This window comes from Merops nubicus, unplaced genomic scaffold (genome assembly GCF_000691845.1).
Source record: "Merops nubicus isolate BGI_N331 unplaced genomic scaffold, ASM69184v1 scaffold18640, whole genome shotgun sequence".
NCBI classification, from domain to species: Eukaryota; Metazoa; Chordata; class Aves; order Coraciiformes; family Meropidae; genus Merops; species Merops nubicus.
In genome coordinates, this window is record NW_008583738.1 from 1 (window position 1) to 13,117 (window position 13,117).

Sequence of the window (13,117 nt, forward strand, 5' to 3'; positions counted from 1 at the left end):
GGCCGGGTCGGGAAGCCGTGTGCGCGGAGAGACAAAATGGCGCCCGCCGCTCCTTCGCTTGCCGGCGCCATGATGGGCCTCGGGGAGGGGGTGGCCGCTTTTCACCCATTAACTTCTCTCCTGGGTTCCAGAAGTTTCTGTTTAATTTCTCTGGGTTTGGAGAGAAACGAAGAGGCCTTGTGATCGAGTCCCTGTTGTGTGCTGCCTGAGGAGAGAAGTGTTGTGGCTCTGGGAGCAGGCGCTTCTTGGGGGGGACTGTAGGGCCAGGTTCCCTGGGAAGGGAGAGGGAAGGATTTGGCCGTTGGGCCATGCTCAGGTATTGTTCATGTAGTTTTCCCTGTCCTATTATTTTTCTTGTGAGTTTGGTCCTAGGCCTGCTGTTTTCAGTGTCTTCTTGCACTTAGTGATTAATTATTTGGCCCTGTCCTCCTGTTTATGTGGTTAATATCGACAGGATGCACCTCTGCTGTAGTTATCCCTGTATTTTATGTTCATACACGGCCTAAAAGCGTAGTTTTATTTTTCAAAATTGGGATGGTCTGGTAACAGGCAACGGTGTTTGTTCCATCATTCACTTAAGAACTAGTAAGAGTGGCTAACTAAACCTGATGGGATTAATTTTTTTTCAAAAGTTATTCAAGTAGTCTTGAGTGAAAAAAAACCAAACCAAAACCTAAACAAACCAGACTCTAAAGTAATTAAACACTTCAAAGTTGCCTTATGTGTTTTATGATATTTAATCTGGTATTTAAAGTTCTTGTCTTGAAAGTTTGATCAGTGGTGAAACAGAACAAGAGGACTTTAAATTTCTGGAGAAAATTGTTTTTTTTAATGATACTTTTCCAGTTTCTGTAACTTAGACTGTTAAGAATAAGATTCAATTTTCTGTAAAATAACTTGAATTATAAACTTGTAGTTTTGTACCTAGGTTACAGGTTCTATCTCTGAGTTTTCTATGTGACGTAGTCGGTGAGGGCACTGCTCAGTGAAAGAGGTTGTGGCCAAGCCACATGTATTTTAAGAGCTGACAGCAGTCTCGTTGAAGTCTGTCAGCCTTTTTTTTCTGTCTATTCGTGTAGATCTGAGAGATTTCTCTGGGGGCAGTGCACGAGAGCATTATTGAGTGCTAATGTGTATGAAGAGTGAAACTGGGAGCCTTGGAAAATGTGGCAGTGGGTTCAATTTCTGTTGGGTGCTATGTTTAAAACCCCAGTTAACTTAGGTTCTTAGGTGGTATTGCCCCTACCCTTCTCAAATGACTTCAAAATGTAAATTCATAGAAAACACAAAATTCCTTTAAAACTTCTGGCTCACTTTTGGAAACCTGAGCTGAGGAAGGGAGGGGCTGAGTCGAAGGGTGGAAGTGTAGATAAGCAGGTGATAGATACATGTGGAATGCCAAGGATTTTGATGAGTGAAATCACAAGTAGAGGAGGCAGTTAGTACTCCTTATCTAGCGTTCTGAAGTTTTCAGGATAGTGGGTGGTGTATTAATAGTGTTCAGAAGGGTAACTAAGACTATTTCAAGCTCTACTGCAGGTGTAGTTTTAAGCAGTCAGTGCTGTTGTCCATGTGCTGGTGCATTTTGAACTAGATATCAGTATGCTGTGCCAGTGGAGAAGTGAGCAGCTGCTCTATCTCACTCTTAAAAAGAGATTTTACTATAGGTCTATCTGTATGGATGTAAATTTAGTCATTTAATAAAGAATTGGGCAGACTAAACAGTAGTTGGTGAAATATAAATCAAAGTATTTCCCTGTAGCGTATTATGAAGATAGTCCACCCTTAATACACAATATATTAATGGCAATCTATAATAGCTGTTGTGGTTTAGGAAAAAGTGACTGCTTTGTTTCCAGAGTTGTGAATATAAATCAGCATTTGAGAAGTTTTCACATGTCTTGTTCAATTAGCAAGTAAAACTGCAGCGGATAGAAAAACATGCAAGTTGGAGTCCTTTGTTATGCTAAATTATCTTCCTGAATAGCATTTCTGGGCCAGATTATGTCCTTAGTGAGATGTTCTGCAGCCACAGGATGTTCAGAAGGCTTGGGTATGACTGACTGTTAGTTTGCATAATCAGAACGAGAGAGGCCTCTGAATCTGCAAAGGCTTTAATGGAAGCACAGTCACCTTTTCAGTGTGTACTTCCCTGTTGCTTTCATTGCATTGGACAGCAGTTGTGCATGTTTACTTCTCCCTTTTCCGTTGAATCACAAAACAGTCTTGACTGCTCTACAGGAGAGTTTCTGGCTTTAGGCCTTGTAGGTCATGGTTTAGAAGGGATGGAGGGAGTGTCTTGGCTTCTGTCATCTAAGAAAAACGTGATGCAGAAGTTGTTGGGAGAGGTGGATGTGTGCTTCCATGCAAATACATACTTTTTCCACAGAGATGTTGTTAGAGGCTTTTCCTTATTCAAAAGTTAGCTAACACTAATATAGTGAATTTCAGGTTTTCTTCAAAGTTCATTCTGTACTTCAGAATCCTGTGAGGATTTGTACTGACCTCAGTAATGCCCTAACTTGTGAGATGACTTGCATCTGTTGGGACAGTGTTGCCCTGAAGTAATCTTAGCAGTGTTAAAATGTTAAAAGGTAATTCACCTACAAACACCATCATCTAGAGAAGACTGGATCACAGCTTAGTCTTGCTGATATTCTCAGAAGCATGTGGAAAAAGTAAAGCACAGCCCAGTGTTGTGGGAGAACAAGCTGTTACTATTAGCTGTCTTTATTACTTGAAAAATCAATCTGGATGCAGTTACACAGTTCACCCCAAGTCTATCAAGCTGTTGCCTAACTAATAATGGGATGGCTAGTCATGAGATTGTCTTCAACTGAAAATAATTTGAAGTGTCTTTAGAGGAAGTGCCAAGTAAATAGGGTTTTTTTTGGTTTCAGCCCTAAGTTTTGAGTTTTAAACATTCTGTCTTCTTGTCTAGGGTAGTGATACAGAACGAGATGGAGTAGCTCCAGAGAAGTCCTCTCCAGAAAGAGAGAAGAAAAAGGAACAATCAGATGCCTCTAGTTCTCCCAGAACATCAAAGCATCATTATTCAAGATCACGCTCACGGTCGAGGGAGAGAAGACGGAAGTCAGGTATGGTCTTTGTATGAGCAGAGTTGCTTAGAAACTTTCTGGTGTGTGCTTGTAGAGCTGAAATCTCTTTAAAGGTGCTTTGGGAAAAATACACAGACTTAGCTCTAGTCAGATTTTAGAATCGGGGGGGGGGGGGGAAGAAGCTACTGATTTTGGTTTTGTATCTGAGATGAGTCATATTAAAACTTTTCAATTTTAATGGTACAAGTGCTAAGGAAAAGTCTTGTCTATATTCAGGGCTTGGGAAGGGAGGGACAGGAGCACCCTAGATATGCTTTAACTAGATATGCTTAGACTGGGACATGTGTGCTCTAAGAAAAATGAGATTACCTGGCTGAGGATGTGACTGGAGTATGACATGGGCTAGTTTTTCATATCAGAGCTTAAATAAATGCAAACAAAGAACTGGGAATAACAGCAAGAGTTTGCTTTCTGCCATAGATGTTGGAATAGTGTTGTTTTTCTTCAAAAGCTGTACTCTTGACTTTGAGGGGTGGAATAACTGAAAGGAACTAGAAAGATTATAGGCAGCTGGTCTCCTTTAACTTGGTAAATAACAATAAACCTTTTCTTCTCCAGATACTGAAGGAAGAAAACACAGAAGCCGGAGCAGAAGCAAAGAGGTAATTAAAACTTTGTAGCGTTTAGGTAATTGTACAATACATCTTAAAAAGTATCTTGTAGTAATGCACATGTGTAAACCTATATAAATGACTTTATGGTAAGTACGATAAATTGGAGACTTTTAAGCTTAAAAATGGATATGGAGATCCTTTCATAGTGAAGCATGATTGAAGCCATCATATTGACAAGGTAACAGCTTTATAGAAAAGTGCTTTCAGAAACAAGTAACAATATTTTTTTTTTTTTCTTGTGGAAACAGCCAAAAGAGAGAATTCATATGGAGAAGTAGAATGGTGTTCTTGATGACTTCCACAGAGCTTCCATTAACCAAAAGCCTTGGGTGGCTTTATTCCTGGCCAGTGTTCAGGACTTTCAGTGATAAATACTCATCTACCTAAGTATATTAAAAATAACTCCACACCTGTCTGAGCTCTGTTTATTGCACCCTTTAATTGTAAATACTGTCATAGCTTGACAGACTGAGTCAGCTAAAAACATGACAGTGACAGCAAACATTTCGGAGAACTGTCTCTTTTTAAATATATAAATGTGTGTTTCTATCAGGGAGCGAGAAGAGACAGCATCAATGATACCTGGAAAATAACTGGCTTACACACCAAAGAGATGAAAAGGGCAAACCAGGAGCAACAAAATAGTCACAAAGAAGCTTAAGCCATGGGGGGCAATAGCAGGCTGGGTTAGATGTGAGGGACTTTTGAACTTTTAACCTGGGTCAGGAACTTCTCCTTCTCCCATTCAAATGGAAGCTCTGTTTAAAAGAGGAAAAAAAAAAAAGAGGAAAAGAAAAATAATCTAGGAGAGTTTTTGTGAAATTGAATATATTGTTTAGCTCACATGATAACATTTCTATAATAAATCATACTCAGCGTGCTAATGCGCGAAGAGACTGAACTGAAGACGCTGCAGACTCAGATAGCAAAATTATAAGCCTACTTCATGATAAGGTAACTATTAGTCATTCAAACTCATATTTCCCTTAAAAATATCTTAAATCCGTTATGGGTTATAGTGGTGGTTTATTACTAAGTGTGTGTCTGGAAGGATGGGACTTGAAATAAAAAAAAATCTTTTGAATGTTTGAAAAAAGTCCTTGGTTAAAATTGTCAAGTGTTTTGTCATGTTGTTGAATCTAAGCTTATAAAATTTATTTAGCAGCTTCTAAGTTTCACAGACTGAAGAGATGAGGAATAATATCCCACAGTAGATTTACTGTTTTCATTTAAAAGGTGAAGTGCTCTGTAGACTAAATACTGAATATTAGTAATTTTTAATATGTATAGCACAACAACTACTTATCTAAATACACACTTAAAATTAATGTACAGGTAATACCTCAAACTGCAGATGTGATTTTATGTAACAACTGATTATTCAAGGAGTTAAGAATAGAATGCTGTAAAAGCAGAAAAAATACCTAATGTTATTGTCTACTTTAAGAACTACAGTCAAATACATTTAGAAATGGGTGTGTATTAATAAGGAATTAGAAAGGCTTGGATAAGTGGATATAAGCTAATAGCATCTTGTCCCGACTTGTGTCTTTTGATAGAGAGTTATGACTATAAGAGAGGTTTTACAAGAATTGTCAGGTTTACATTAGCAGAAAAAAATTCCAAAACTGATGAAATTGGGTTTAGTTTAAGATGAGTATATTGTGCTTAAATTGTGACTTGAAACAAAATACTATTTAAACATAAGACTTAAGTGGTCTGTGCTTTTTTGTTAGAAAGATTTCAAACTGAACTAGATATATTAAGAAAAGGTGTTGATGTCATGGCTTAGTCTCTAAGGAAAACACTGGCAAAAAATCAGGCCTGACCTTGCTAAGTATTTTTGGCATTGCAGCTATAAAAAGTAATTTTTTTTTTTTTTAAGAGGCACTGCAGGAAGAATTGCAGTATAGTGGAGCAACATATCTTTAATTTAAAACTACTGTGGGAGATCTTAGAGTGAAACATGTTAATTTTAAATACTAAAAATGGGCTATCAACCACGTAGCATTATTTTGCTTTTTAAAAACTGTTGGAATTTACTGAAGAGAGCTTTGCTCTAAAAATTAGTTATCTAATGATGGACAGAAAATTGTTTTGGTTCTAAAAGTAAAATGATGTGTGTGTTCAATTACGTCTGGGTTTTGGTTACTTTCTACATGGCAAGCTTAGGCAAATATTAAGTATTCAGTACAAATGTGTGTCTATATATGCATATTCATAAATTGTCAGGTCCATATTATGTGTTTGGAATGGAGACAGTACCTGAGAATGACAGTTGTTTTGTTTGCTCTGAACCCTTTTACAGAAACACTGTAAAGATACCTTGATGTGGATGTTCTAGAAACCCTTTAGACAGTGGGGAGGAGGGAACAGGGGCAAAATTAGAGCGTGCATTTGCAACTTTGGATAGTTGGTGGCATTAGGTAAAATAGCCATCGTTTATGATTGAGTCACACTCCTAAGGTTACTAATGTTGCATCACAGCTTATCATTTTTTATCTTCTGATACCCATACTAACTCTCTTTGTTGCACTATTTTCCTGAAAGAACCAACTTCTTCTTAAAACAGGCAAGAAGACATGAATCCAAAGAGAAGTCCTCCAAGAAGCACAAATCTGAAGACCACAATGACAAAGAGCATTCTTCTGACAAGGGAAGAGATAGCCTAAATTCATCTGAGAATGGTGAGGATAGACATAAACGCAAGGAGAGAAAGTCATCCAGAGGGAGGAGCCATTCAAGATCCAGGTCCCGCGAAAGGTAAGTTGCTTCATGTAATTTAAATGCATTTGCAGAAGCAGTGTTTGGAATTTGTGTAGGCTTCTGAAGTACAGTTCAGTTACGTTACTGAACTAATTTAACTCTAAAGCATCAATTTATATTGCATGGTACAGTTTTCATCGGGTCGTGCAGTTGCTGCTACTTGGTTGGTTTGGTGTTTTTTTGTATTAGTCCAGAGTAAAAGCACAAAATCTAAAGCTTTATATAGGTCATCTGTCTCGTGTTTATAATTAGCATACAGAGTACAGAAGACTTATAAATGGAGTGTATTAAATGTTCTGTGTTGTCAGTGATGGGAAAGAAGATACATGTTAGTGTCACAGCTTTTTACCCACTAGAAGAAGAGGTTACCCAGAGACAGTGCTGTCTCAGCCTCCTTGCACAGTAGGCCACCTGGCACTCATGATAGAATCACTTGGGACAAACGGGTTGCTGCCAGCAGAACTTTTCAGCCAGCTCTGCTCAGGGCTGAGGGATCTGTAGCAAACATGTTAGCAAGGAACAGGCTTCAGCTAATGATACCCTGAGGGACTGTGTGTGACTCACCAGCTGAAATTTGGGCATCTCTTCCCCAAGGTACTTGAATACCATGGGGAGGAGGAGTGTTCTGTTCTCTTGATTTTAAGACTCCTATATCAAATGAGTTTGACTGTGTATTTGTTTTGAGATGAGTATTTGTTTTACACTTTAATGAACTAAAAATGGCTCTGCTGATGAGTATGATTGTTTGCATAAACTCTTCGTAAGTAACACTTGTCTGTTGCAGTTAGTGGAAGTGTTTGGTTCCTTTCCCATTTCATCTCCTAGTCTTACAGCTTAAACTGTTCAGGCATGAACTCTTCTGTGTGTAGTTTGCAGTCTCCCCACCCTACCTGATGCATTTTGCCCTGTGGTGACGAGCAAGCCTGTATGTAAGTCCTTAAATTTAACATGAGAATATATGTAAGAATTTGGGACGTGTGTTTCAGACGTCATCGTAGTAGAAGCCGTGATAGGAAAAAGTCCCGATCTCGCAGCAGAGAGCGAAAACGACGTATAAGATCTCGTTCTAGATCAAGATCTAGACACAGACATAGGAGTAGAAGTAAAAGCAGAACTAGAAGTAGAAGCAGGTAAGTGTTAACTTCCATGTACTCTTGGTGGTGGTGTTTGGTTGAATGATTTGTGACAGGCTGATGTGTAGAATGGTGGGTTTGCCAGTTAGCGTCTGTTCAGTGTAACTTCAGTTTTCTGCTTTTTCTCAGCTGTGTTCATACAGTGGGTTAAGGGCTGGGTTGTTTCCATAAACTTAGAGAAACATAGCTGAAGTGTCTCAGATTCTTGGCTTTTTGTAGCATGATTTCTGGTTAGCAATTAGAAATACTCAACTAGTTATCTTGTGGGTGTCTTAGAAAACAACCATTTTAGAACTTTAGACTGATAAAGTAAATAATATTTTGAATAGTAATGGTTACCACAATTCTTTTTGGTTTCTTATACCACAACAGAATTTACTGTTTTAAGTAGGAAATGTAAATGATGATTTAAGTTGTAAAAACTGAAGAGTAAGATAAAACTAACCCTTGTGTGTATTCAAAACAAGAGTAGTGTGGTTGGCAAAGTGCTACTTTAAAAGTACTATTGTATTTGTCTTGTGTATATTTCACAAAAGAGAAGTTTAACTGGGAATCACTAGCTGATCAGAAGTTAATCCTGATTAGCTCCACAAAATGAATTTTAGAATTTGTCTTGTCTGTGAACTGGCATAGTTAGTGTTAAGGTGAATTTTGAGTCAGATGGACTATTTCTGATCTAAATGTACTATTCTGTGTTAGTGATTACCAATTCCTTTTTCTCAAGTTCAACATGAGAATATTTATCATATTATTTTTTCTCCCTGTATTGGGTGCTTCCATTTCTTCCTTAACCTTAAATTCTAGACGCATGTATTGCAACCCTCTAGCTAGACACATACTAGCTTATTCTGGGTCTGTTGGACAGAGTAAAGATCCTTGCTTCACCTGGAATTTGCTAGAGTTGAAGTTTTCATCACTGTATGGAAGTTAATGTTTTCCAGTACTGATGGATATATCAGCATTTTGATGTAGAGTTATGAGTTTCTGTCACCTTTGCATTCTTAATGTCCTGTAGGATTTCCAAAATGAGTAAGCTGAGATATAGTTTAATGACTACTTCAGTTATGGTTTTTCCCTCCTCTTTGTTTGAAGTAAAACAAGTAGCTTGAATGCAAATTGGTGTCCCTTCAGAGCTCCTGAGAAACTGTTCCCCATGTTCCAGTTCATTTAGAAGCATTTTCACTAGAGTATTTTAAATTGCATGTTTAAAGGCTGTAGAAGTTGGTTATGGCTACTCAGCATTACCGTGGAGCACTGGAGATCTCAGAATGTAGCACACTCACATAATGCTACAGCATCGCTTGTGAAGCTGTTAAGAAGACTTTTCTGAAGACCTAGTTGAATTGTGTGGTTTGTGTCATGTTTAATTTTGGCACACGCTTCCTACCAAACTTTCAGCTGGGGTGAGTAGAGCTGGGTCTTCAATTGGTGTACACATTGCTTGCATTTAGTGGCATTCAAACCACCTTCAGCATCGTGTTTAATTCTTCACTTCCCTGTTATTTCCAGTTATTATAGATTATATGCACATACTGTTTTTAAAAACATCACTTTGAACACTTTAATGACTCCGTGAAAACTTCATCCCGGAGTAGTTTCTTCTTCTGCAGTAGAATTCAGGTTATCTAAATCAGAACAGCAAATGTGGGGAGAAAAAATCAGGGAGCTCATGAAGTTCTTCATCTGGAAATATGCCTTGTTGGATAGTGATGGACGTACTGCAAGAACCCATTTGTTAAAAGCCCTGGTTTTGTCTTGCAAAGCCTGGAGAAGGAAAGTAAGTGAGGTGCAAGTCTTTTAACAGTAGCCAGAACACTTAGTTGAGCTTTGGACTCAGGTGAAGCCTGTGGAGGGACAGTTATGGGGCAAGCCTCAAGGAATAACCCTTCACAAGCCAGATAAACATGATGGGAAGCCTACGCTGTCAAAACTTAATTGTGAAATGAATTCCCTCATCCGTGCAGTGCGTTTTTTGTTGTGTTACAGTTCACAGTCCATGACAGAAGCATTTGTGAATAGTAGAGCTTTACCATGATGGTCCTTTGCATAATCTCAAACTCAGGTTTTCAAGTGATTTGTCCTCACTAGCATTTAATCTTTTTGTTCCGTGAGCATGTAGACCTTCCTGGCAGTTCTTTTGTAGCATTGCTCTGATTAAATGCTAGATGGAAAACATGACACCATCTGCTTGTTTCAAATGGAAATACTTAAATACAAAAGCTCAAATATTTATTTCCTTGATGTTTACCAGTGCAATAAAGCATCAGACCAAAGACAAGACCAAACTACAATAGTCAGCACGGGAAAAATGAAGGTATCTTTGAAACATGCATTACATCTTATCTCAGGAATGCAGATCTGTCACTTCCCAGTGCCTGAATCTGCATCTTGTCATCTTCTATGAAAAGATAAGTCTTCCCTCCTTTGTATTCTACCAGATTTGTCATGTAAACAAGGATCTCTTTTTGTAACTTCAGTCTACGTTTCATGGTATTTGTAGATGCTGTCCAAATTGCAAACAGAAGAAACAGAATAGCTGAATGCCATTTAAAGTGGTGGATGCCAAGTTAGCTGTTATCTCAACTTAGCTATTATCTCAGATGCTTGGTACTAACATACAAGTATAGAAGTGCAGAAACATCTTTGTGCATCTCAACTTACTGTGTATGGTGAATGTGGGAAAAATGTGAATGATAGCCTCTGTAATTTAAGCTTTTTTGGACACTTCCAGTATCTGTGACTTCTTTGTTTAAAATGTCTGTATCAGAGGCTTAAACAGGGATAAACCCTTATCTCTTGTAACGTAGGTATTTGTGATCCTGGTAAAGAGAAGTACTGCTGATAGCACTTTATGCCTGCCTTTTGAGCTGCTGGTGCTTAGAGAGGACTAGATATGTAGATCATAAGAACAACTTCTCTTTGGGCAGAAGTGGGGAGGAGTTTCCTAAAGGAGGATTGAAATGAATATTTTGAAATTTTGCTTAAAAATAAATTTTAATTGAGTTCTTTTCAAATTGAGGCTCTAGATAGTGCATACTTGTCTGCACAGTACTGTCCTCAGGAGCAAACCTGAGACAAATCCTATGTGCTTACACTGGCTCTCCCATTTAGCTTGGTAGCTTCCCTTAAACAATTGTCTAAAGCACATTTAGTGGAGTGTGCAGAGGACAGAGAAATAGGAATTTCCTTGAGGAGTATTCCAGTTTTTAAATCAGGCCTCTTCAGAATGCTCTGTTTTACCATAATTATAGCACTGTGGGGTCTTCTGTGGTTTTAGAGCATTCTTCTAACTTGATCCATTTTACTGTTTCCTTGCAGTTGACTTTCCTGAAAGTTACACCGTTTTTTCCTGTCAAGCTTTAGAATGAACATCTCTAAAGCAGATATGTTTGTTCTAAACACTAAGTGTAGAAGGGTAAATGAAAACCCAGAGTTACATGTTCTGTTACATCTTGCAGCTGGAAATCTTCCGTTGTAGCTCTGTCTTCTCACAAGGTGAAGTGTCACTGTTAGACTGTTGTAGTATAATTTCTGGGAAAGCTGTTCTTGAGAGCTCTCCAGATGAGTCATTAAGCAGTTTTTCACAGTAGTGATCAAATACTTCATAAAATGTTAAGGGGTGTATATGTATACTTCATATACCTCCATTGTTTTAGCAATTCTGTTGTATTTGGTTACAGAGAGCGGAAGAAAAGAATTGAAAAGCCCCGAAGGTTCGGCAGGAGTCCCAGCCGCAGTCCGAGCCCGCCGCCTTTTCGGGGACGAAATACAGCTATGGATGCCCAGGAAGCTTTAGCCAGAAGGTCAGAAGTTATGGTTTTGATGACCTGTGACATAAATAAACTGCTGCTGCTGTTAATTTTGTATGTCTAAATATGTTTATTCTCATGTACTTTATTCCAGACTGGAAAGAGCAAAGAAACTACAAGAACAGAGAGAGAAGGAAATGGTTGAAAAACAGAAGCAACAGGAAATGGCTGCAGGTACTCCTGTTTGTTACACTAATTCTGAAAGAGTAATGTGAGTGGAAGATGGACAGGACTCTTAACACTCAACACATAAGCCTGCACCAACGGATGTGCAGGTTGTCTTGCTTTGTACAATGCTTAACTTGGTCCACATATAAGAACCACAACTAGAATGAGGAAACATTTGGGGGGAAAAGAAAAAAAAAAGCCCTAACTTTAGAATCTCAGCAAAAGTGATCAGGATTTTTATCACTTACTGACTTGCAACAAAAAATGTATGCTAGGCTGGTAAGTGACTTTATGATGGTTGTTGGACCCTTCCTTTATATGCCCTTAGGTAAGAATATGAAAGCTGTTACCAGCTCGGGGGGATTTAGAAGCATGAGGGACATTGTTCCACTTGTAGTTCTGGTTTACGTTAACTTGGTCTACATGTAAGAACCACGACTAGAATGAGGAAACATTTGGGGGAAAAGAAAAAAAAGCCCTAACTTTAGAATCTCAGCAAAAATGATCAGGATTTTTATCACTTACTGACTTGCAACAAAAAATGTATGCTAGGCTGGTAAGTGATTTTATGATGGTTTGTACAATGCTTAACTTGGTCCACATATAAGAACCACAACTAGAATGAGGAAACATTTGGGGGGAAAAGAAAAAAAAAAGCCCTAACTTTAGAATCTCAGCAAAAGTGATCAGGATTTTTATCACTTACTGATTTGCAACAAAAAATGTATGCTAGGCTGGTAAGTGACTTTATGATGGTTGTTGGACCCTTCCTTTATATGCCCTTAGGTAAGAATATGAAAGCTGTTACCAGCTCGGGGGGATTTAGAAGCATGAGGGACATTGTTCCACTTGTAGTTCTGGTTTACTAAAACTATGGAAGGCTTGTTTCTTAATTTGCAAATAACACTTATTTTAGCATGCATTTGTTATTGGGACATTTTCAGCTTGTTTCTGATGAGGGAAGTTTTTGAGGGTTCTGTGGGGGCGGGGGGGTCGTGTTGTTGGATTTTGTTATTGTCACTTGGTTTGGGTTTTTTTCCAAAAACTTCTGAATTTCCTGTGATAGCAAGTTACCTTTTTTTCTTCAGCGGCCGCAGCCACTGGAGGCTCCGTTATTAATGTTGCTGCTCTTCTGGCATCGGGAACACAAGTCACTCCTCAGATAGCAATGGCAGCTCAGATGGCAGCCCTGCAGGCGAAAGCACTAGCAGAGACTGGAATAGCTGTTCCCAGCTATTACAACCCCGCAGCAGTGAATCCAATGAAATTTGCTGAGCAAGAGAAGAAACGGAAGATGCTTTGGCAAGGCAAAAAGGAAGGGGTAATGTTGTCCTTTCTTGCTTTCATAAAACCTGTTTGGAAACGTTTTGCACTCAGGATGTTTATGAAGGTTATTTCCAGTGAAATTCTTTTCAGACCTGTAAGGAGGTTTCCATATTAACAGCAGCCCAAGATAAAATTTTAGGGGTGAAAGGACTGAGGTAACTGGAACTTGAGTGACAAGTGAT

General features: G+C 38.6%; 1 protein-coding gene across 1 annotated transcript; it reads left to right on the forward strand.

Moving 5' to 3' along the window:
- Positions 1-2,941: 2,941 nt before the first annotated feature.
- On the forward strand, positions 2,942-12,930 carry RSRC2 (arginine/serine-rich coiled-coil 2; the record flags this gene model as incomplete). The annotated part of the gene is made up of 7 exons (XM_008942098.1): positions 2,942-3,098; positions 3,678-3,721; positions 6,306-6,496; positions 7,486-7,629; positions 11,313-11,435; positions 11,536-11,615; positions 12,698-12,930. Coding segments are annotated over 7 exons (972 nt in total), but the record flags the coding sequence as incomplete, so codon positions are not given.
- Between the last annotated feature and the right edge of the window lie 187 nt (positions 12,931-13,117).